The sequence below is a fragment of the Acaromyces ingoldii genome (assembly GCF_003144295.1).
Source record: "Acaromyces ingoldii strain MCA 4198 unplaced genomic scaffold FA10scaffold_10, whole genome shotgun sequence".
NCBI lineage: Eukaryota > Fungi > Basidiomycota > Exobasidiomycetes > Exobasidiales > Cryptobasidiaceae > Acaromyces > Acaromyces ingoldii.
The window spans coordinates 11,366-35,970 of NW_020290256.1; the positions used below are offsets into that span (position 1 = coordinate 11,366).

The window sequence follows — 24,605 nt, forward strand, 5'->3', positions numbered from 1 at the left end:
CACACACACACACACACACACACACACACACACACACACACACACACACACACACACACACCCCACACACACGCAGCTTCACGTGCGTACGTCACGAAGTGACATTGTATCGGATTGCCCTATATGATCCAGCTCTGTTTGCTTCATCGTTGTTCATCTCCGAAAACAAGCAATTGCCACCTGCAGTTATCGCCACCTCTGATCTTTTTCACTGTGGTGTGCTGCCGCACCGTTACATGCAGGATTCTGAGAGTCATCTTCGTCTACATGTAAGGATCCTTACATTTTCAAAGTGAGTATCCACCAACCTACAAGATTTCTATCACTTTTCGATCGGAAAGTGGCCAAAAGTTCTAGGCATTATACACTTCTCTTTTTTTTTTTTCATAGTTCGAAGATCGTTCAACAAGGACAAAAGAGACGGACGTACTGATAGCTCAATTGCCATCGCAGCATCCACCCCATTCTTGTCATTTCGGAGGCAACAACCGTTGTTAGGACAGCGAAGATAAAGACAACGATGGCCACCACGCAGCGCAGTGGGCCGGATGGGGTCGATAGTGTCGGAACGCCGTCGACGTTACCTCCGCTAGACGAACTTTTCGAGAGAGACATGGAGCAAGCGCCATCGCGATCATTCCCCAAGTTACCTTTTGCATCTAATCCACAAGGGCAGCGACCTGGCAACAGCAGAATTCTTCCGTCTCCACCGCTCCAACCACCTCGCTCTCCGAATGGGTTTTTTCCCTCATGCTGGAATAAGCGAATTGGGACTACCTCTTCTCGAGCGGCGCCCCCGTTATCTCATTCGCCCGAATACTCGCCTTATTCTTTATCCACGGCTAAGCAGCAGTTGTTGTTCCCAAACACTAGTCAGCCTTGCCCAATCACGCCGTCTTCCATTCCAAGACCACCAAGCGATTATCATTTACTTCACCGTGAAGTTCACACCGATGGACGCAGTAATGCAATCGATGGTCAGGTATTTCGTCACAGCAGTAACACAAAGGTATTGTCGTCCTACCTACTGCCTCGGTCACATACAAAATCGCAAAGGCAGCCTCACACGCGATCACGAGACAAGTTACCAGGACAAGAGCACGTGAAGCTCCCTGCCGTGCTTTCCCCTTCACATCACCTCGAAGCTACCACTGAGCTCATTCAGAGAAAGACAACAGAGTGGCACGGGAGATTGACAAGCGAAGAAAAAGATTCACCGAAGAAGCTCTTCAAGAAGCACGTTACCTCGGCTTGCCTGAACTGCAAACGAGCCCATCTTGCATGCGATTTCAGCCGACCTTGTCGACGATGCCTGGACGTTGGCAAGGCGGACACGTGTTTCGACGTTCAGGTGGGATCTCAGAGCTTTCATCGTCTTTCCGCTTTCATCTCATCTTAGTATGATTTTTTTCTTCGTTGCTACAGCAAAAGAAGAGAGGAAGACCTCGTCTTCGGAAGCCGGAAGACGCTGCATCTCTAAGGGTTTCATTTGAAACCTTGGCGAGAAACGACAGAAAGACGCCATCCGTACCGAGCCTTTTAGAGCTTACTAACTCGGATCCATATGTGCAAGACCTTCGGTCGTCGAAAGTCAATAAATCGACGAAGCATCGGTGGCAAAAGTTCGGACCCAGCTTTTCCGACCTCGCATCGCATTGTCGTGGGCAGAGGAAGAGTAATTCACCTTTGTCTGCACTTGTCGTCGCTCCACTCCTACCTGTCCGGATATCCTGTCAATCGTCCCATGTCAGGTATATCAGCAATGTCGAGTCACCATCGCCAAAAGCATCGCGGCGAACGCGCCAACAAGACTTACCCGTTTCCGTACGTCCGACACCATTGGGTGCTGATCTCTCAGAGATCTCAGGAGCCACAGTCACACCTTCACCAATTATTTCCCTTCTTCTCTCAACCACTTTGCAATGCGCTCGTTGCAGTGTCGAAAGCTTGAGTCTTCTGGGAGTTCATCCTTCGGAGTTCGTCGAACGATCTCTCTTCGACTTTGTCCACCCTTCTGAGTCGAAAAGGCTGCAGCATTTACAGCTCAGCCTGATCGAACCTTTTTGCATCAATCCTCGGAACGTCCCCGAGGATTTCGAGATTGTCTCAAAGTTTTCCTCTGCGCTTCTTCTGTCACCAGCTGCTGGCACGATGTTTCTCGAAGATACAATCCGCATTCGACAACGCTCAGGCATGTACGACTTCTACTCTGTCCGGCTGCATCTAGGCGGTGGCTTTGGCGTTAAGTTGCTTCAGAGTGACACCTTGCACCGGGCTTACATCGTCGCATCTCTCCTTAGACTCGGAAACGACGCCACGCATCCTGAGCCATCTATTCTCATGGCGGCCCGATGGGACTCAAACTCTGATCGTCCACTTTTGAAAAAGCCCTTTCAGGCTCGCAGTAAACCCTACGGCGGACCCTCGCCTTCAATACGTTTCTCTAAGCCGATGGTACGAGGGCACTAGTTCGGCGATATCAGGCCATTTGGGAGCATTTCTCTGACGTCCGTAACGTGCATCACCTCAACAACGAGACGGCATTCCTATGCTCACACGACAAGACGAAGAGCTCAAACATTCCTCTCGATCTGACATCAGCATGGAGTCGTGGCCAATATGGTCAGCGCATGATTTTAGGCTCAAAGAGAAGGCACCCTTTCACGAAATCAGGCGAAAGTCCAGACCGGCATCGAGAACAGCAGAGAATGTCGAATAGCATCTTCAAAACGGCGAAGAGACAAAAGAATGCAGGATATTTCGTCCGCGATGTGATTCCTGTCAGGCTGCAAATCAACTCTGCAGGATCAGTCACACCGACCTGAGCCTTTGTGCCAAGGATTGTACTTTTAAGAGTTCCATAGCTGTCTGTCTGATGCAGCATACAAAGAACGTCGTCAAAACCTTGAGGAACAAATGTGCACGAGCAGTGGCAAGCATCGGTGCCCTTCCCTGATGATAAGTCTCAGCGCTATACTAGTTCTACTAAGTCTTCGTTCTCTACTTGCTCCACTCTTGGCTCACGAGCACCCAGTGACTGGCGCAGCTGCACTAGCGATATTCTTTGTCTCGTCGCCTTGCGCAGACAGCGCCAATAGCAGCAAGAAGGCATGTACGAGCAGCTGTATCAGCACAGCGACACGGGCGTACAGGCTATCTCGGCAACGCCTTTTGCAGCTTGTCACGCATGGGACATTCTCGACTGATCTGATCGGACCGTATTCGCATGTGAAGTTTTCAATATTCATTGCCGGGCATGAAGATATCCATCGCCCAGATCCACGGCAACGGCATCAAGCCGGCGCGTATGACGCCTCCATAAGTGTCCATTGTAGACCAGCAATCCGTACGTCTTTGCATCGCCCTTAAGGACAAATTCGCAGGCCTCTACGTCAATAAAATGTACGATAGCAAACAAATTCTTTGGCAACACGGCACTTGGCAATGGCGTCGACATTGACATGACAGTCACCACGTCCACAGGTGACAAAGACATGGAGGATATCCTGCGTAATAAGCTCTCCATGTCGCCGAAGAACCAGCTCAAGATCGCAAGCACCTACTCGAGCTCGTCCTTGAAAATAGTCAAAGCGTAGCAGAGTGCCGAGCAAGGCCGACTCCATGGACATGTTGCACGGTGGCTGGGACGCCCGCAAGAGGCCGATGGCAGCCTGTTCGTCCTGCCGCGCCTCCTCCTGCGCCTCAACAACCCGCTAGTAGACGACAGCATCGATGCGGGCCTCCCTTACCAAAGCAAAGCACCCGATTTTGTGCCTCTTAGAGCTTATGACCAGAGTGTTTGGATGGTGTAACAAGGCGATTTTTCCTCTGTCTCTATTTGCCCCTTGAATGCAGTGAGTGGGCGTTCTATCTCTGGTACAGCAGGTGCAAGACTCGCTCGAGAAGCGCAATCAATGAATGAAGTTATATATCACGTTGAGCATTAAGGACTGCCCTACTTCAGCAATGCGCAGAGCTGAGAATCTTCTTTTGACACTAGGAATGACTCTTCAGCGGCAACGAAGACACATTGCTCTGCTCAATGACTTGGATGACGCAGTGTGCTGATTATAAGCGCCTCCTAATACCACGCGCGATGCACTCTAGGTTAGTGGGTGGCCCCTCGGCAGCCTGGTGAGGCCTACGGGGTAGGTCTTCGATACTCGAGCGATGGAGTCAGTGGGTAACTACGACTGCCTGCTCAAGTAGCGTGCAAAGCCAGGCGCAACGTCTGTGACACCTTGGTCGGGGAGGAGCTTGCCAGAACTACCTCACGCGCAGCCCAGTCTGCGCTCTGCACCTCTGTCTGTTGGTTCGACAGGTGCGACAAGGTGATTGCCGTAATAGGTACAAGCCTGGAAGCAACTTTTGCTAGGAAGGCGGTACAAACGTCTTGCTCGCCGACTTGGGGCTAGTCGCGTGCTTTCTTATCAAGCCATGTGTACTGTGTACAGCACCGAAAAACCTCAAGACGTTTCTAAAGTCTAGGGCTTCAGTTGCGTTAGTGCCACGAAAGCGAGCGTGGTGTTTTTCTTGTTGACCCAAAAGTACCGGCGATTCAGGCCCTGAAGAGCTTCTTGTAACGAGCAGCTTAGGAGCATTGAGTGAACGTGGAGAGAAGACACTGTAGATCGCAATTCCGCATGTATGCTATACACGAACCTCTACCGGTCGACAACAGCAGCTTCAACCTCGTCCCCGTCTTGGTATGTTCGCCAACCTCTCTTTTTTCATTATCTTCGTCATCAGCTTCATTGTCGTGGTCTTCGTCTCGTGCATTGAGCTCCTCTTCGCCCATCTTCTCTTCAGTTTTTTTTTTTTTTTTTTGGCAAAATTCTGACCATCGAAGCAGATATTCTGGAGACCCTCGTCCTCGTGTGCCAAGTCACGATTATTGTCGCGCTACTTCTCTGCCTTTCCGAGATCACTGCCGAATCATTTCTCTTCATGTATGGCCAGAAATTCTTAACATTATCAATTACTCATGTCTTCAAACTGCTTAACCGACGACCTCAAAGCGACTTTGGGGTGAATGGGAGATTGAAAAGCTGCCTGTCAGACTCGGGAGCTTCTCAAATGTAACAATATAAGCATTCCGCCTTTGCTTTGTCGCAACCCCTAGATGATCGCTTTCCTTTCGTCTTGTCATGGCAGGAATGGTAATTTGCAGTCGTCATTTTGGGCGCCTTGATGAACATCGGGAGTATGTCTTGACGATACACTGTAATAGCCACCCTGGAAGCGTGTAGCACACGGACGTCTTCACCCAATGGGGCTGGAGCAGTCGTAAACGCGCGGGGATTTTGTCTCCCTTCCGAGAAAAAGTCGAAAGCAGCATGCTCCAGTCCACAGGCTCCACCGGTAAGGTAAGCAGAGAGGGTGTGACTTGGAACTGGTGTCGGAGGAGAAAGTCCCATCTAACCCCTGGGGCTGATGCGTTCCTTAATAGCCAGGCAGCGCATGGTTGCAACGTGTCCGGATGAGAGCGTCGAGCTAGCGCGCCGTGCCGCAAGCAAGGTCACATAGTCGTAGATTTGTGATCGCAGCGCCCAAGCGCCCGCTAAAGTTGAGGCCAATGCGACGTACGGACTTGACGAGATGAAAGCGCGATCAGGACAAACGATTATATCAAGCGTCAAAGCGCTTGTTCATGCACGTCGTTTCCGATTCGTACGATGGCGTTGCATATTACCCCCAACAATTTTTGGCACGAAAGTCTCACGACCTCAGCGATCCATCAAGCCATGCATGGCATGTTTCTTCCACAGTATGTCGACAAGTGTCGCCGAGGTCGCTGAAAAAGTTACATTCAGTGACTCAATGTGTAAGCAGCAGAACTAAGACAGCGGACAGATAATAAAGGAAGAGTTGTGGAAGAGATGGAAAAGAGAACATGGAGATGGAAAACAATCTTGGCCTACAGAAGTGTGCCAATGCCATGGCGTTCTCGGAACAAGTTGGCATATAGACAAGATGTAGCAAGAAAGGAAGCTCCCAAAAGAGAGAGATCCGTGCTCAATGGGTGATGAGGAGGGAAACCATGAGAGATTTCAAGAGAAAACTAAACAGCTTGAACAGCGAGTCGTAATGCTGAGAGAAACACTTGTTCCCACTAGAAAGTTTCGTTAACCAGTTCATCAGCACGTCTCTCATGTCTCTCATGTCTGAAGAGGTTCAAGAATTGCCAGGGCTCACTGACGGTATGATTGAAGCACGCTGCAATATATTGGCTTCTTGGGCTTTGAGCACGCCGAATGTTCCCATTGTTCCCATTGTTCCCATTGTTCCCATTGTTCCCATTGTTCCCATTGTTCCCATTGTTCCCATTGTTCCCATTGTTCCCATTGTTCCCATTGTTCCCATTGTTCCCATTGTTCCCATTGTTCCCATTGTTCCCATTGTTCCCATAGTTCCCACTGTCCACAGTTCCCACAGTTCCTACTGTTGCTACTGTTCCCACTGTTCCCATTGCTCCTGTTGCTTCCATTGCTCTTATTGCTCCCATTGCTCTTATTGCTCCCATTGCTCTCGTACTAGTCTTCGTGTTGTTGTTTCCATCGTTCTCACTGTCTTGACACAGTTCGAAATGGGCACTACCTACTAAAGCTGTGTCCCGCAACACATGACAATTGGCTCCTGAAATGGACCTCTGCAAAGTCATGAAGAAGTTTATCGGTTGATTGGAGCCAGAACACGTTCGTGGCGCTGTCGCAGACGAGAATGTTGGAGTACCACTCATGCATAAGTCAGGTACAATGTAGAAAACTATTACCTCCTGGAGAAAATTGCTGACAAGAAGATAGAGCAGAGTGTGACGGGTTGCATTGTGCCCAAAACGATCGCTATAGCGTGCCCGTTGTCGGTTGTCAAAGAAGGAACATCGGGCCAAGGCTCGGAGAACTAAGGTCGTACTTGTATCATGGATAGTTGAATTAAAGCAAACAGGGCCACAGGGCCATTCTCCAAGCCTGCCCTTTGCATAGCAGAAATAAAGGCAACGCATCCAGTTTGCATGAATCCTTGGCTAAGGCCACTTCAAATGGAGAAAGAGAGGAGATGCTGGAGGCTGAAATTAAAAGAAAAGGACAATGAACGGCCTCATCGACACCAAAACGTACGACGAAGCCGACGAAGATGACGAAGCTGCTCCACGAATCAATCTCCCCCTGTTCAGTGGATCTGCTTGATTCGCTGAACCATATTCATATGATTTGCCATAATCGACGAGAGCATGGCGAAGGTAATGGTGTCGATCTTCGTGACGTTGATTAGCTCTGCGCGCTCGAGGATTGAGCATCCAAACAGGTGCGCTACGATAAAAAACTTTCTTGCTCGCTCGGCGCGTTTTCGAAGTCCTGCGTAATTTGCAGGATCACTTCGTTGGTTCTGAAAGATCTTCAGTAGGACTGGGTATGCTTCGTCGTGGAAGCTCTTGCTTGCGACGTAATCGAGCGATTTTGTTGCGGACGACACGATCAAATCCGCGTAAGTACGTCCAAATTCGAAATACTTCGAGTTTACGTCTTGAGATGCACCGTAATGCTGACTCTCAGCATGACCAAGGCTTCGTAAGGCGAGAGAGACACGGCTTGACCTATCTAAGCTCTGAGAAGGATGTTTAAAGAGATCGTTCGTGGAAATGGCAGTCTGCGTCCAGTCTTCTCTCCTCAATCCCGATGCAGTGTACTGTACGGTTTGTGTTCGTGGCTTGTCCAACAATTCACCCATGAGTTGCTGAAGCCGTCGCTCATGGCGCTCAGCAAGAGCCTTCTTCTCTGGGGCTGGAAGCTTCGATCTTCGGTGAGGTTTGTCGTTGTTGTCTTTTGTGATGTTTTTCACCTGAATAGAGAGTCAACGATGACTCCAAGATTTCAGCTCAAGATTTCTAATGTACTCACCACGAATGCCTTTCCCCCGAAAAGAAAAGAAAAGATCTGGTGCTTTGTCCAAGCTTTGAAGTTGTGCCCGGGCGAGTGCCTCAAGGAACGCTCGATAAATAATTGCTACAGGAACGCTCGATAAATAATTGCTACGTAAGTCGGATCATTCTTCCCTTCTCCTGGATCCATATACTCTCTGGCCGATTGAACGAAGTTCTCGATCCCTGAAACCCGTAAAAGCTCGGATTCCGTGGGTAGAGTGAGCTCGATTGGGGTGTCTGACATCGATAAGCTGTCGAGTCTGTTGAGGTGAAGATGATCGAGATCTAAGACCACCCTGAACCTTTGTCCTCTATTATAGCCAGGTGTCATCATACAAAGGGAAAATCTGGACAAAGGGATCTGAGTCTTCCACGGTCCCCAGACCTGAATTTAAATCATGTCGCGTTCTGTTCCTGAAATGTATCTAATAACACAAAAACGAAGGTCGAGTTTTGAGGTTGTACACTTTGTCAAACACTGCAAGCGTAAGAGGCAGTATAGATAGACCGTTCTCCGCTCAAAGGTACCAGGAAAATCGTTAGGTCTTACGCTGCTCGACAGCCGGCGTCTTTTCTTGTCAGCTGCAAGTCGCCAAGAGCACGTGACTACACGGTGTCACGCCCTGATCAGATCAGCCCCTCATCACGATGAGCAAATCGTCCTACCTAAAATGGTTTTCCGCCTGACATAGATTCATAATGTAGCTCGGGGCCTGACTGGCTCATTTTTAGACCCATTTGTTTGACGTACTACGTTATCTTCGTAACACCATGAACACTGGCACCAGCACGAACATGGGCACCTTGCAAGCGAAACCTCTCTACCTCGGTCGTCGCCTGCTGGGCGAAGGAGGTTTCGGCAAAGTCTACGAAGTAGAGCGAGCTTCGGACAAGAAGGTGCGTCTAATGTGCAACAAACAAGTCTGAAACGAGTTTTGCTCATCTAGAGAAATCATAGCTTTTCGCTCTGAAGAACGTCACGGTTAGCACCAACGCCGAGGAACGAAAGATTGCTGCTCAAGAAGCAGCACTACACTCGAAATTGGCGCACCGCAACGTCATCGCTTTGCTCGAGCATTGGGAATTCGAACGCTCATTGCATCTTCTTATGGACCTGGGGACGTATGGGGACCTAGAAATGTTTCTGGCTCAGAGAAACAAGACACGTAAGTCCGGCTTTTCTGTCATTTATGTATGAGGCTGAGAAAGATGGTCGAATGATGAGCGACAATATTGAGCTCCGACGAAATCTCTTTGCATAAGTCTGCGCTGGATTACATTACCTTCATAAAGGTCATGACAACCAAGTGTCGGTGATTCATCGCGACTTGAAACCCTCCAATGGTGAGCTAAGTTTTGGTTTATGCTGGTCATACAATACATCTTGGATGTGGCGAGGAGGCTGACGCAAAGAAAATTGAACATACGGATTGCACTTGTCAGTCCTGATCGACCACACTTTCCGTGCAAAAATCGCCGACTTTGGATTGGCAATCGTACGTGACAAACACGCGAAAGGGCATTGGGGCATCGCAGGTGTAAGCACAGACGTTCCTCATTCTATCGTACCATGCAACCGTGCTTACCGCATAAGTTCTCCATTCTTTCCTTTAATGCAGACGCCTGGCTTCAGATCGCCAGTGAGTGGAAATTTGTGCTTGAGACACACGAGCTGTGGCTGTTGATCCTGTCCCAACCCTCGTCTGTGGATAACAGGAAATGCTGAGAGGCGAACGATACGGCGTCAAAAGCGACTTGTGGTCTCTCGGATGCTTTTTCTTCCAAATTCTGACAGGAAAGTGAGTGCCATAGACTTGCTGAGGAGTTCCATATCTCACATGATCCTCTTTTGATAGACACCTGTTTGATGAAGGTGGTGTCAACAGAGATCAAAATATTTTACGGAGTCGTAGCTTGGCCGCTCTCGCCAAACTCAACCCTCCTGAGAAGAATGTGGTCAACAGTCTTCTCCAAGCTGTCGTGAGCTCTTGTACGGCTCTAAATGGAACTGCATTGAGACACTTACGATCTTTGTTGCTCGTCACCGTCACAATTGCTTCTATTTGATACAGCCATTGCAAAGACTTTCCACGGCCCAGCTTCTTGCCAATTCTGTTATCATAGATTGGCTTGTAGACACGCCTCTTTGGTGAGTTCACCCTCTTCGACCACATAGACGCTTCTGACGCAGCCCATCGGAAGCCTTGATCATGTGCATCGAGAGGAAACTCTGGTTGATCCCGCATCTCCCGTCGGACCGCCTGAGGAGACGAAAATGATACCTGTCCGTCACAAGCTCATCAGTCACCCGAGCCTCTCTCCTCTTTTACCTTATGTTACTGCCCAGAGCTCCGAAGAAAGGTGCGTGCACTTCTTTTTTCCCGACTGCAGCTCATCTCGTCTTTTTTTAGGCCAAAGGCCGTGCGTTTCCGAAAAATAAAGATCGGCGCTTGATCAACTCTTCGGGAAAAGGGTTCAAATCAGGAGCTCTCAAAACCACAGAAAGCCTGATTTCTTCGATAGCTCGCCTCGATAAAGCACAAACGCGGTGCAGCGAGGCCGAGCTTAATATATGAACTGTATGAAGTGCGCCATTTGACACGCTACCTGTTTACGCTTAAATCCCCTATCATTGTTGCTCTTGTCACGAAGTGATTCTTCAAGGACATAAGAGGCCTTTGCAGGATCCTATCCTTTCGAGAGACCCTAAGATAGAACAAAAGTGAGGCATGAAGGACGGTGAAGTGCCGTAGAGTCGCATATTTACGGCGCTGACAGTGCCGTTTATCGCGAGTAAGGTAAAACGGCAGGTTCACAGCAACGCAAACACAGGCAACCGCTGATGAAAGTGATCATGGAGGAAGAAGATGGCTGACAAAGGTCCCATAGCACTTCAGTGACTCATTGGATCGACCAGATCAGACGAGTTTAGAAGAGTATTTGAAGAGTATAGGCCAATCTACATTTGACGTGTTCTCACTGACTTGCGTAAGTTATACCAGAACGTGTGTGCTCTTAAATTAAGGCAAGGTATGCTGTCACGTGTGTACTCTCCGATTGACGTTGAAGCTACCGATCCATATCTTCCTTCTGTCGATCGAATACCCTTAGAAAAAGATGTGCGGCAACGACACAGCAACACCGGCAGGAGTAGCATTGTCAAGAGCAGGAGAGGCATCGGTAGGCGGTGTGATACGCGCTGCACGATGACGATAGCAAATCCCTCACATCCGATTTGACGCCAGCAAAAAGTCGGACACCTACAAGCTCCAAAGAGCTGTTCAAACCCGAAAAAAGCCCTCGATGTGACGGAATGGCAAACTTATGCCAGGCCTACATTATTGTCACCAGAACAATACCGCCGTGGCGAAGTCAGAAAGCTGATGCCATCTCCACCTGGGTAATATTTCGCGGATTTTAGGAAGACTCCGCAAGAAGTCCGAGTCTCATGATTTTTGGCAAGTTTGTCTTCTCTCAGACCGCTTCGGAAGGGCTTCAACAGCTCGCAAATGCATTCAACCCTTTCGAATGCCCTCAGCTTGGCGTGACATCCTCTCCTGTTTGTACATATGAAATTTCTATCCCAGGAGCAGGCTTGTGCCAATCTTTTCTCTTGCTCTTCATTCTGATAAAAATTTGCATAAGTGTCTCGAGCGACCATGATATGTTAAGCTTCTCGAAATTTCTTGTCATGAAGGTGTTCTCGCTCAGCTCTACTAGTCCAACGGAAGGCAAAAGTCCCTCTCCTCGTTCATGAGATCAATCCTTCCGGTTCACATTCTGAGACGTTAGCTTTCGATAGAAGACTTCAGCCTCTTGCCAATTCCACAGACGAATTGTCGGCTGCGAGTTGCCTGTGATGAATTGAAGCCGTGATGCGCGACAATTTCTAGTTCGACTGCGGCGGGTTTGACGGTTGTAATATCTTCATCACCATCTTTTGAGATGCTGAAATCGCTTGCCTCTTTCCTGCACCTTGTTTAAAATATTTTCCGGCATTTTAGAGGACAGCAAAACTCTACAAAGGTCGGACAGCTTCAAAATGTATCTAACGAATCTTCTCTCACCTGCCTCAACGTGATGGAGAACCGAAAGAGAGCTGTGTTACTGAGCGTCAGCTCCCCGTGTATATCCGATGTCGAGCACCTACAGTAGTTATATGCAGCGTGAGATAGATTGCCAAACAAGCTTTCTACGTCTGTCACCGTCTTAGCCCCAAAAAGACAAAATCTCTCCCGAAGACGGCTACTCGCCAAGTCGTTAGTACCGAAAAACTGAGCTCATTCGACCGCTTCGCATCTAGCCGGTATATCCGCTTTCTGCGAGACTATTCAAAGGATGTGTATTCCTTGATAGACGTCGGTAGACCAGCCGGCTTTGCGACAATCTACGGATGGCATTCGCGTCCCATGGCTTGTTCTCTGTCCTGGCAGACTCGCAAAGTTTGTGGGTAGATGACGAAAACGTCTGTCCACATGAGCCAGAATGAAGGGAGGAGTATTACGATGCCTCCCTTCTTGACCTCGCGGGACCATTCACCCGCCAAGAAATCCCTTCGCTTTAGCGCTCTGCATCAATCTGTTCGAGCTAAACATTTCGAACGCGCGATTCCAACTACTAAATTATTGGTTCGAGGGACGGTACCAGATGGCAAACAAGGACATTTTTTCTTTTTTCATTTTCGCAAGTAGCAGTCTTTCTTGGTAAGGCCATAATCACACAAGGATGCATTCCAGCCAGAGAAACCGTTCTAGGAAAACACCTAAAAGAGCTATTTGGGGAGAAAAGAACGAGACTGCCATTTAACGGCATTTGTAGGGCCAGGGGATTCATACTTAAGCAGCTCACAAACAAATAGCTGATCTCAAGTCTTGACCAAGGGCTTGCAAATATAAATGGAGCTTTCTTACTAGCATGCTAAAGAATTGTGCTGGTAAAGGAGCGACACAGCCTTTCCAAACATTCTTATCCCATTTCTGCTGGATCGCACTCGAAAATTATACGTCAGGTTCTATACTGGTTCTTTTCTGACTCTTCTGGACAGTATAGGATTGTCCAGATCAAGGGGAAAATGAATTATAACGGAAACATTGGGAACAATGGGGACAATGCGAACAATGCGAACAATGCGAACAATGCGAATAATGGGAAAAATAGGAACAATGGGAAAAGTGGGAACAGTAACCCTAACCCTAACCCTAACCCTAACCCTCCCCCTACCCCTAACCCTAATCCCCTAACCCGACGCGGGATTACGCACGGACATCTCTGGCAGTAGAACACTTTCACGAGGAATATTAAAACCTCATCATCAGTAGATAGCGCACGATTCAAAAGGACACCACAAATGATTGGCACGTAACAACTGCTGACGTTTTTGGTAGAGCTGAAAGTTGCATTTGCTAAAGCTATAGAAACATACCCCACATTTGTTCAAAACATTCCTGAATTCTGATTCCTATCTCTTGGCACGAAGCAATTCCCCGGGTCACAGATCACCTGCTTCCCTAGGTCATCCATCTGCTTGCTGCCCCGCCTCATCAGGATGTTCTGCCGCCACGCATGCCCCAGCATAGCCAGCGCATTGCCGCGCACCTCTTTCACTGTGAAGCAACGCACAGACTGCCAGTCATCCCAGCTGTTCAGCATCAGCAGCGGCTTCTCTTCCAGGATAGACAGCACCTCAGACAATGTCGCTGCCCTCACTGACACTTCTATCCGGTAAGCCCCCAGCTGGCGGTACTGGTCCATCTCTGAGACAAACTGCTCAATTGCTCGCAGCCGTGTCTTGGCCGTGCCCATTGTCCGCGGATCCATACGGCTATACTAACGTCCTTGGGCCTTGATCGTGTGTACATAGCGTGGATAGATCTTGACCCTCAGTCCTTGCTGCTCGTGCTGCACAATGCACTCAATGCTCCCATGCCCTTCTCCCAGCGGGAGGAACATCTTGTACACTAGCATCCCTGTCTTGACTGCCTTGAGTTCGAACGTGTAGATCTCCTTGGCCGCCACCGTGCGTTCAATATCACAGAAATTGGTCTTGTCCAGAGGGTGCGGTGTCTCAAACTGGAGGGAATGCTCTCCTTGCAATGGGTGCTTCATTCCATGAGCCTCCACCCGCACAGAACGGCAGCTTTGTTTTCGTTTTTGCAGTCTTTTACCGATCTGCTTACGGTCCCAGCAGCTCGCGAAATTTGCAGATAGCGTGCGCTGAAAGTAAGTTGGTCAAGGCGAATCATTGGAGAGACTAGTAAAAACATGTCCAAAACTAGGTCCGTATGATAGGTACATGGTAGATTCTCCTCAACCAGCACACAATCATTAAAAGAAGAACAGCGTGGTCAAGAGGGCGAGAGCGACGTAGCAGAGGTACACGAGTTGGCTGAGAGTGCTATGATTGGCCGATGGAAACGGTCGCGGCGAAAAGAAAAGGTACTCGTATCAAAACGAAGGCCGGGGGAAGATAGTCGGCATGGATGAATTCAAGAATTGCTGGACCTGGCCACGAAATCGTACTTGCGTGCTGGTGCAACATACTCGGGTGGCTCACCACCCTGCTCGGCAAGACATGGCGAAAAGAAGAGCTTGCCGCTAAGAGCGCCGACGAGTGTCCGAAAGGCAATGAAAAGCCAGAGAGCGACCTCAATTAAGGAGAGAACTGTTCCCAATATCTTGAACCCAGAACTGTTGAGCTCCTTGCCGAACTGTGTTGTGGCTGTGCAGAAGACGCCTAAAGGGAATGTAAAACCCCACCAGCCAAGGTTGAAGCTGAGCTTAGACACCAAGGCCAGGTCAATCAGAAAACTCGCCGCAAGCACAAGCCAAACAAGGCCGAGGCCCCATATCGCCAAAGCCATCGGGATCGTGGCTGCAAATATCGCCTGTGCAAACCAAGCAGCGTCGTCTTTGGCTTGGCCTGCGATCAAAGCCTGTCCGCTTATGGCAACGAGATCCTTGAGCGAGGAAGAGATTTGCAGGATTGCGAATGCGCCTTGACCGCACGGCCCTAAAGGCAAAAAGGCACTGACGATAACTGCTGCCGGTGGAATCTTGTAAATCGCCAATCGTTGATAATAGATGGCCATGAGCAGAATTGCCATGGGAAAGCCGGTTCCCCAAAGGATCCAAGAGACGACCAACGTGAGCCTGGCATGGTCAGGCGGGAGGATGGTGGCCACGATGCCTCCACTTGCGCTGGCTACGATGGTGGACACGACGGGCAAGAACCACACCCCGGTCACCTTGTCGAGACTCTGTTCATGGCGGGTAAATTGGAGGAACGGCAGTCCAATACAGATGACGATAGAGAAGGCGGAGTCGAGCCACCACAGGACCCAGGTAAAAGTCGCGAACCCTGATCCAAAGGCAGGTGCTGCCGATAAGGCGCACATGTTGACAATCGTAGCGAATCCCATGGCAAAGGTGCCCAGAAAGAGTGATTGGCTGGGATGAAAGAGCATCGTTGGACCCATCGTTGGCCAGACGGTATATCTGCAGATGCTGAATAGGCAAAAGATTACGAAGAGGAGCACGTTGAGCCCGAAAATGACGTTTGAGATGATGCCTAATCCCTTGAATTGGTAGGGCAATTGATGGAGAAGAATGGAGGAGATACCTGTGCCCATGTTGACGCTGAACCAGCTCGGAGTAAAATGCAGGGTGATCCTCCTCAACTCGGCCTTCACGCGTCGCACCAAGCCTTGACCTTGACTCTCCGAATGCTCGTTACTCCCACGTGCGCAATGACCCTTCTTTCCCTCCTCCAATTCTGCCGCTCCGACGATACCGTCGCAGGTGCTGCTGCGGTCATTTGTCCTCCAGTTTGAAGTCGAGGGAGCAGCACTGTCGTTGGCCGTTGATGTCAAGGCAGCTTGCACCCCTTCTTCATTCATTTTCGAGGCCAATAGTAATGGCGGATTGAAGACTTGGATCTCTTGTTCCCCTAGCCAGATTTCAATCACTGGCCGTCGAAGCTGAAATACTGACAGAAATGGCGCGATGGAGGTTCTGACGATCACTTTACCCCGAGAACCCTGGTGGGCTTACCGATATGCACCTTGTTCAGCACGTGCTTCTTCGATTACCCGGCATGCCGATAGGCTTTTTTTTTTTGGCACGCGCCGTCCTGAACTTTAAAAAAAATGAAGGTAACTTTTTCTTACCAAAGAGAATAAATAGTGGGGGGTTCGAGCCGTTAAGTCCAAACGAATGTCAAATTTACCGAAAATTTTTGAAGTCAGGATAGGATACTGTTGTTTATTGAGCGATGTGCAATTGAAGCAGCCGGGTTGAGGCGACCAGATGCCGGCCATTTAACTCTGGCAGTGCTTTGTGAAGCCCCACAAATCGATTCTTCAGATCGGCCCGAGTTGAGAATTCGGGCGCAGCGGTAACCACGTGGTCGCCGGAGGCGACCACGGCGGAGCGTACGATCATCGAGGAAGTACTGGATCTGCTGCGAATCCTCAACGGAGTGCCTGAGCGCCAGCGAAGACCTCCGGCTGGGGCTGTATAGTACACCCAAACTGCCTGATCTTTACTCAAAGGGAGATCAATCCCCTCGGCGACGTCGATCGCGAAGCGATCGGCGTCATTGCCGACAATCGTTGCGCGCTGCGCGCGCACCGACCGGTGCCCTCTCAGACGTAGCTGAATTCGAGGGCGATGTCAATCAATTGAAGTTGTAGTTAGATCAAGAGAAGTAAGTACATCAAAGACGAGCCTTCGGCTCGTCCGGGGAAGAACACACGTGGTCCAAGGACGCTCCGACGACGACGATTTTCCAACTGCCCGTAACTATGACTTTTGCAGCAATTGAATTGTCTCGTTCTGCTCTAGCTAGCTGTGAAAAAACCTCTCCAAGGATTCAAATACACGAACGGACATTGGGGCATTGCAGGTGTAAGTGCAGATATCCCTCATCCTATTGTACCGTGCAGTTGTGCTCATTTTCTCCTTCAATGCAGACGCCTGGCTTCAGATCGCCAGTAAGTGAAAACGTGTGCATGAGACACACGAGCTGTGGCAGCTTACCTTGTCCCAACCGCTTTTCTGTGATAATAGGAAATGCTGTGATGCGAGAAGTACGGCGCCAGAAGCGACTTGTGGTCCCTCGGATTTTTCTTCCAGATGCTGACAGGAAAGTGAGGGCAAAAGACTTGCTGAGGGCCTCAAAGTCTCTTATGATTCTCTTTCAACAGACACTTGTTCGAAGAAGGTGCTGTCAATAGGGATCAGAATATCTTACGAGGTCGCAGCTTGGCCGCTCTTGCCAATTTCGATCTCCCTGAGAAAACTCTGATCAACAGTCTTCTTGAAGCTGTCGTGAGCTCATGTGCCATTCTTAACGGAAGTGGTTTGAGACGCTTATTATCTTCGCTTCTCGTCACAATTGCTTCCGCTAAAATAGCCATTGCAGAGACTCTCCTCAGCCAAACTCCTCGCTAATTCTGATATCACAGATTGGCTCGTAGATACCCCTCCTCCGTAGGTCTACCTTCTTCCAACCATGTAGACGCATCCAATGCGGCCCATCCGGAAGCTTTGATCTTGTGCATCGAGAAAACTCTCTGGTCGATTCCGCATCTTCCGTCAGACCGCCTGAGGAGACGGAAAAGATGTCTGCGCATCACAACCTCGTCATTCACCCGAGTCGCTCGCCACCTCTACCTTATCTTACCGCCCAGACCTCCAAAGAAGGGTGCATGCGCTTCTCTGTCCACCTTTCTACGACGGCGACTCACCTAATCTTTCCGTTTATAGGCCAAAAGCTGTGCTTTTCCGGAAAATAAAAATTGGTGCTTGATCAACTTTACTGGGGCTGTTTGTGAGCTTGGACCACCGACTGTTGTTCTCCCACAGCACTCCTCTTTGCGCGCCAAACAGACCGTCGTCCTCGATCAGACTCCTGCCCACGACGTGCCGATAGACTCTGTCGCTGCGGAGCACCGATTCGCGAAAGGCACTGAACCGCCCGAAGAGCGCCCGGCCCATGTGAAGGTGCTGTGGCCCCTGGTCAGGAAAGAGAAAGGCAGGGGAAGCCTCAGCCCAGGGCATCGGTCGCCCAGCCCTTTTCAAAGTCCTTGCGATACTGTGACCCACTGCTTACGTCGCCCAAGGATTCTGTCTCGCCCGTCGAGCGAGGGTCGACGCCATTGCGCGATATCCGTGTCTGGGTTCGAAGAAGTCGAGCTGGTGGCAGAGCTGCGCAGGTAGCCGGCTCGGTGAGGCTGCTGACGACAAACAGGTGCAGCTGCTGCTCTCTATCGTCTGGATTTCCCTCGCTACCACTCGTCGAGTGCCATCCGCGATGTCGAGTGTCCTTTGTTCCGTATCCGCCCCCTCTGCCCCCCCCCCGGGCGACATGCGCGCTGGAGCCGCCGAGGCCCGAGGCAGTAATGCCGATCCAGGGGCGCGCGCCCAGCGGCTCGCCAGAAGCAATCTTTGTGCATTGCCTGCACACAATTCCAGCTGCTCTTTGGATCACACAGTTCCAGCTGCTCTTTAGATCATCCATTGCAAGTTCCTGAATGGGAACGAGAGATGGTACACCCACTCTATCGCTTTGCTTGCCCTTTGCGCACAGATCTGTGGAACCGTCTTGCCGCGGCGGAGAATGTGAAGCGCCTTGATGAGCGACACGAGAAAGGCGCAGAACTCCTTGTGGCCGACGTTGGACTTGACCGAGCCCACGATGAGGGGCTTGGCGCGCGACTGCGATGCACCGCCAGAGATATCGAGCGAGGCGCCCACGATGCGGTCGCCGACTGTAGTGCTCGTGGCATGCACCTCGACGTAGCTGGCCAGGCGCGGCTCCAGGCCGGCTGATTGCCACGCCTTAGCCACGCACGCGCGCAGCGAGGCCTCCGAGGGCGACATGAGGCCGGCCGCAGTCGCGCCATTCGCGTTGAGTACGGTGCCCGGGATCGTACCCTGAATGCGGTCGCCGTTTCTGCGTGCGGCAACAAGCGGCTTGAGGACGATGCTGACGGCGGCCCCGCCGCGGACATGACCATTTGCGTCTTCGGGCAGGGCGCTGCAGCGTCCGTCGGGCGAGAGCACGGTGAGGTGGCTGAACCCAATGTGGTCCTCGACCGCGGCCAGGTGGCTGGCAGACGCAACGAAGGCCGACTCGCACTCGCCACGCCCGCCAGCGCTTCACTGGCGAGGTGCATCGCCGTCGCACTGGCCGAGCAGGCCGTGTCGGTGTTGTAGCTGGACCCGCGTGTGTCAAAGACAAAGCTCAGCCGGTTGGCGAGCATGCAGTCGCACTGGCCCGTCTGGTGGTGGGCATCGGCTGAGAACTCAGACTCGTGGAGCGGCTTCTGGCGCACCTGGGACCCGCCGACAAAGACGCCCATCGTCGTCGTCTCGACGCTGCTGCCCTGGAGTGCGCGGTAGGTGACTTCGATGAACTTGTGCGTCTGCGGCGTCATAAGCCGCGCCTCGGCCGTCGAGATGCCAAAGGCGCGTTGGCCAAAAGTGTCAAGCCAGCAAGGATCGAGGCACGGTCCGTCCAAACCTAGCCGGGGCCGCGTCCGACCTTATTCCGTCCAGCGGGAAGTGCGCATCGGGACCTCTATCCGCGAGCTTCCGCCGTGACACCCACCACCAGGACGCTCATATCATGAAGCTGGGCGCAGCCTGTACCCGATCCTCTACGTGCTGTCTGCGGGGGACTTGTTGGCTCAAGGGCTGGAGCATGCCAGACGAGACGGCGTCGACGGAAGCCAGGCGTTCCAATATTATCGCGCTCGCATGGCGGGCGCTCGTGATGGAGGAACGGCTGCGCTCCAGACTCACTGCTCCTTCTTATTCTCTCGACGCTGTGGAATACGTACCTCGGGCCCAGAGCATCCTCTGCAAGGTCGGACTGGACCTGGTCACGCTTGCACCGATGCTCAACTCCTACTTCTTCGACATGCAGTCCCTCAGCGACTACGGCACCGCCAACCGGGGTCTCTTGCGATGGTTTTCTGCGGCGCAGCGCATCAATGACAGCTTTCCCAGGGCGTGCGTTGAGGGCATCTTCTTCTGGACCTCTGCCACAGCTATCAATCTGGCTCTGGTCCCGCTACAGTTCCATTACATACTGCAGGGCATGGCAGGTATCGTCTGGCTATCTGTGCTCAGCACGAAGAACTCGACCGCACGGAAAGAGGCGGCTCAAATCCAGTCGAATCACCCGCTCGTTGCAATCCTGCCGCGGAACTGTACAGGTCAAGAGGTTGCCGTCCGGCTGCCCATCGCCGAGGGGATCGAGTGACTTTCGAATCCAAGGCAAAGGCGAGATAGGTCCTCGCCGTTTGCCCGCCACTGTGGGCACACGTCACATGAATTGGGCTGCTCGAGCTAGTCTCCGGACTCGCGTCAACAGGCCGCTCAGACTGCATCAAGTAGCTTGGCGTGACTAGCCGCAGGAATCTCTCATTCGAAATTGAGGAAGGTATCATCACCAGCCATGCAGAAATCAAGACACATTGAGAGGGCTGGCAGCGAGATTCAGGCCTCAAGAAACACAAAAACAGCAGCCAGGACAGACTGTCGCATCAGGACTTGAACTGGTAGGGACACTGCTTCATGCCCATGAACGACGTGTCCTTTGCCATGCCGAGCGAGTGGCCGGGGTCGACGTTGACGAGGTGTGCCGTCTTGCTCTGCGCCTCGATCTCGGCCAGCTGCACGCCCTTGCTCTCCTTCATGCTCGCCACAATCAGCTGCGCGTAGTCGGGCGAGATGGCAAAGCGCTGTGCCAAAAACCGAGTCTTGACCTCGGCATTCTGAAACGTGTCGAGCAAGAAGGCTGTATTCTTGCCCGTGTTCTGGCGCTCCTCCTGCGACATCTTCTCGCGCCAGAGATAGCGTGCCTGGTCGTACTCGGACGCTTTGCCTCGATGACGGAAGTTGGCCGCCGAGCGCGCCAGCGTGGGCGGTGCCGAGACCATCTGGCTCGTCGAGTACATGGCCTGAGGCACCTCGGTCGTCGACGGCTGCACCAGGGGGGCGCCCTTGTCCTTGCCCTGAAGCGAGTTGGGCATAAATTGGGGCTTGCCGCCGTTGTTGTCGTCGACGCGCATGGCCCCGTCCTAGGTGTCTGCATTCTGGTTGGCGGCCATAAGGGGGGCAATTGACCGGCACCTGGTGCAGGTTGACGCCCAGGCGGTGGTACTGGGCGTCGCGGTAGAAGAACATGCGCCAGAGCAGGAGGCTGTCGGGCGATGCCTCGATACCAGGCACCATGGAACCGGGACTGAAGGCGGCCTGCTCGACATCGCGAAAGTAGTTTTCCGGGTTGCGGTCCAGTGTCAACTTGCCTACGGGCTGCATCTTGAACTGGTCGCGCGGCCACACCTTGGTGACGTCAAAGGGGTCAAACTCGACCTTGTCGGCCTCGTCGGGCGTCATAGTCTGCACGCACAGTTGCCAGGCACACTTGCCGCCGCCCGCGAGGTGCATCCAGAGGTCCCGCTTCGCATAGTTGGGGTTCTCGCCGCACATCTTAGTGGCCTCTTCGAGCGTGTGGTTGCGCGTGCCCTGCTGGCTCAGCCAGTGGTACTTGATAAACGTCCGCTCGCCCGACGCATTGACCCAGGAGAATGTATGGCAGCCAAAACCGCTCATGTAGCGCCAGCCGACGGGGGTGCCGTGGTCCGAGAGGAGCATGAGGCCCGTGTGGTTCGACTCGGGGACGTTGGCAAAGAAGTCGAACCAGGCCTCAAAGTCGAGGAGAAACGACGAGGGGTTGCGCTGCTGCGAGCGGATGTTGTCCGGGCCCAGCCAAGGGTCGCGCACGAAAAAGATGGGCCAATTGAGACCCACGAGGTCGTAGTTGCCGTCCTCGGTGTAGAACTTGGTCGCAAATCCGCGCGGGTTGCGCGCGCTGTCGGGGTACTCGCGCCCGAGCGTGACGGTGCTGAAGCGAGTGTAGGCCGGCGTCACCTGTCCCAGTTGGAACATCTTAGCCTTGGTGAGCTTCGACACATTGTGTGTGACCTCGAAGCGACCAAATGCAGAGCTGCCGCTGGGGTGCACGATGCGCTCCTGGATCTTCATGCGGTCAAAAGCCTGCTGTTTCTCGAGCAGCAGAGAGTCGCTCTGCACCGGGTGTGCCCCCACTTTGAGGCTCGTCGTCAGGCTCGGGTAGGGGCGTCCGTCGGTAGACGTGTACAGCAGGCTACGGTCGACGTCCGTGGGCTCCTGACCCGGGCTCCGCTCCATGCCAGCCACCGCGGCGGCCACGTCGCGTGCGTTCTTGTCGAGCATTGTCACTTGTCGGTGCAGTGTGTTGTGTTGCCAGAGGGCTTGTAAAGCATGACGCTCTTTATCAATCTACCGCACCATCGAGGTTTTCGCTTGCGCCGCATCGGATCAGGGTCACGAAGGGTCTGATGAAAGAGTTCCTGCACGTCCAGATATGCTAGCTCTCGGATTGGCCAATCCACCTCACGAGCTGAGGCAAAAGAGATTCTCGCCTTTTCATTTGTCAGCTCAGCCGGCTGCTCGGTGGACCCTCAGAACATTTACACCACCAAGTATTCCAATCGTAAGATAATGGCATCCTTCTTTGAAGGGCGCGTTGCACGGTACCAACGAGCGACCGCTCTGGCATGTTATCCGCGAGGCTACAGAATGTCCCTTTCTTGCGCGCGCTCGGGCAACGGCGAAGTGGTCTGGGCATGGACGTTGACGAGTGTGTACCTTCGATCCGGTCTCCATGCGGGGAGTGAAAGAAAGGCCGGGTCACGAGCATTGACTAGCGGCATCATAAAACTGAACAAGGCTCAGTCGTGCCAAGGTAACGTGGGGTGAAGGGTCTTGTTCGACTGCCTTCGTCTGTTCGTGAAGCACATCGATATGACGGAGGAGCTTGAAGCTTTCGCCTCTGTGACATCGTTGGAAGCAATACCAAGCAAAAAGGAGAGAAAGAGCTCCTGAGAAATGCGAAGGTTCAGGGTCTTGTGCACGAGAGCCACACTCTACGAATCAGCGTCTGGGAGCCCTCCGGAAAGACCAAGGCCGAGTGCTTAACGCTTTGTTGGAGCCACTTGTTGCTAAAGCGCTTGCGCATCTTGGCTTCGGGCAGGTTAATGGAGTACTTGGTGTCGAACCGCGAAAGCCAACGAAGAACGGCCTCGTCGACCTTGCTGGCATCGTTTTCGTCTTAATGACGAGGAAACGTCGTCCAACTCCATTCGTTAGCATGAGCTTCTCATCGTAGGGCGGTCCCTGAAGTTGTTCCCACTTCTGTGACGAAAGCGAGCGTGTCATGAAATTTACGAAATGAAGAGCTTCCCGAAAGTGTCAACAAGACAAGAGTCTATTCTTGCATGGCGCCTACGCGCGCTATTCAGCGCTCCGCTACCTGTCCGCTGCTTTTTCCGAAAGTATAAGAGAACGCGGGGAGAAGAAATAAGAAGGCATTGAAATAGCTTGAGAAGGGGACACTATAAACCCGAAGAACTTTAATCGCGTGCAAGCGGGGAAGTATAGAAGAAAAAAACATCTAACATAACAAATTCCTTCCCATCGTACTGATGTGCAATTGCTCAAATGTACACGAAGGCGGCACTATCTCGACCGAGCTTTGGGATTAGCGCATGACTCCAAAAAGTTGTATGAAAGTATTCCATATTTATCTAATTCTGCCGCTTGAGTTGCGACACTATCATGAGGACACAGGAATTATTGTACGACGAAGGATCTGACGAAGCAGAGAAGGTGGAGGTTTTATACAGAAGGAGAACGGCAGAAAAAAGCAGGATCCACCCGTTTATTCATCTACATCTCCGCAATTCAGCTCTGCGACCCCAACTTTTTTTCTCCAACCTCTGTACTTTACAGCTTTTGAGAGCGAAAACGTACGACACCAGACGACAAGAGTTGCAGTGGACCCTTCAAATGCCAATTGTCAGCATGAGTACACTTCAATTCGAGCGAGGGTCAACGAGCAATCAAGAGAAAGCGAAAGAAGCCGCGCAGAGAGAAGGTACTTCGACGGCTTCTGCTCCCCGACTGACACCCAGTTGCTCGACATGCCGCTCCAGAAGGTGCGATGCCGTTACGAGGAAGGATCAGCGTTCTGCTCGACCTGTATCAATCTGGGTGTTAGTGAAGACTGTTATCGTGATGTATGTAAACCGCGAGGGCGGAGGAATAGAAAGTACGTACCAGGACCCATTGAAACACCACAGAAAGACGCCTCTGACTTCGCAGCGTATAGTCGCACAGCAAACAGGCAAGAGGGTGCATTTGTCAAGCATACGATCGTAGCAAATGGCTGGACGGAGGTCGCCTCACTACATATGCGAATCGCTGAGCTTGAGCGCGATTACGGCCCCACCTACGATGCTCGCCATCATCGACTTTGGTCGCAGAGGTACTCTTCAAGGAGCAGGGAAAGGTATCCGAGGGCAATAGCTCTGCCCCTTTCGCTGGTTGGCTCTGGTGGAAACGTGACACCCGTATCCTATCTCGGTTCGCAGTCCGTGAGTCCCTCGAACAAATTCTTTCGAGATGATGCCTCATCCGTTCTCCGCAAAAGACATCCAAGCTTCTTCAGACTGACGCCCAGATGAACGCAGGTACTGATTTACTTCACTCTTCGGAAAGCGCAAATGTCATTAGAGCGGCCATGGGCGTCGATGCTCGAACGAGTATCAACATTATCGAAGAGCTCACAACT

General features: G+C 51.8%; 5 protein-coding genes across 5 annotated transcripts; 2 read left to right on the forward strand and 3 right to left on the reverse strand.

The window, feature by feature from the left end:
• Positions 1 to 8,692: 8,692 nt before the first annotated feature.
• On the forward strand, positions 8,693 to 10,200 carry FA10DRAFT_263160 (kinase-like protein; the record flags this gene model as incomplete). The annotated part of the gene is made up of 9 exons (XM_025520177.1): positions 8,693 to 8,818; positions 8,880 to 9,087; positions 9,215 to 9,265; positions 9,365 to 9,417; positions 9,541 to 9,561; positions 9,638 to 9,720; positions 9,778 to 9,901; positions 9,994 to 10,070; positions 10,113 to 10,200. The coding sequence occupies 9 exons, from the start codon at positions 8,693 to 8,695 to the stop codon at positions 10,198 to 10,200; spliced, it is 831 nt and encodes a 276-aa protein (XP_025373828.1).
• A 4,206-nt stretch (positions 10,201 to 14,406) lies between these two features.
• On the reverse strand, positions 14,407 to 15,549 carry FA10DRAFT_235343 (putative MFS transporter; the record flags this gene model as incomplete). The annotated part of the gene is made up of 1 exon (XM_025519025.1): positions 14,407 to 15,549. The coding sequence occupies one exon, from the start codon at positions 15,547 to 15,549 to the stop codon at positions 14,407 to 14,409; it is 1,143 nt and encodes a 380-aa protein (XP_025373829.1).
• A 2,417-nt stretch (positions 15,550 to 17,966) lies between these two features.
• On the reverse strand, positions 17,967 to 19,359 carry FA10DRAFT_289509 (thiolase-like protein; the record flags this gene model as incomplete). Its single annotated transcript, XM_025524302.1, has 3 exons — positions 17,967 to 18,399; positions 18,480 to 18,959; positions 19,019 to 19,359. 3 exons carry the CDS (start codon positions 19,357 to 19,359, stop codon positions 17,967 to 17,969), a joined length of 1,254 nt encoding a protein of 417 aa, XP_025373830.1.
• Positions 19,118 to 20,237, forward strand: FA10DRAFT_270004 (hypothetical protein). The gene has a single exon (XM_025522963.1). It carries the CDS (start codon positions 19,551 to 19,553, stop codon positions 20,187 to 20,189), a length of 639 nt encoding a protein of 212 aa, XP_025373831.1. The 5' UTR covers positions 19,118 to 19,550; the 3' UTR covers positions 20,190 to 20,237.
• A 151-nt stretch (positions 20,238 to 20,388) lies between these two features.
• FA10DRAFT_276602 (catalase) lies at positions 20,389 to 22,292 on the reverse strand. Its single transcript, XM_025523330.1, has 2 exons — positions 21,056 to 22,292; positions 20,389 to 21,009 (listed from the first exon to the last, which is right to left on the reverse strand). Exons 1-2 carry the CDS (start codon positions 22,184 to 22,186, stop codon positions 20,473 to 20,475), a joined length of 1,668 nt encoding a protein of 555 aa, XP_025373832.1. The 5' UTR covers positions 22,187 to 22,292; the 3' UTR covers positions 20,389 to 20,472.
• Between the last annotated feature and the right edge of the window lie 2,313 nt (positions 22,293 to 24,605).

What these genes read in the sequence shown, in the direction of transcription:
- FA10DRAFT_270004 (XM_025522963.1), top strand. Translation starts at nt 19,551, where the DNA reads ATGAAGCTGGGCGCAGCCTGTACCCGATCCTCTACGTGCTGTCTGCGG.
- FA10DRAFT_276602 (XM_025523330.1), bottom strand. Translation starts at nt 22,186, where the DNA reads ATGCTCGACAAGAACGCACGCGACGTGGCCGCCGCGGTGGCTGGCATG. An exon ending in TCAACCTGCACCAGGTGCCG is followed by an intron (nt 21,010 to 21,055) that starts GTCAATTGCCCC and finishes GCAGACACCTAG; the next exon opens with GACGGGGCCATGCGCGTCGA.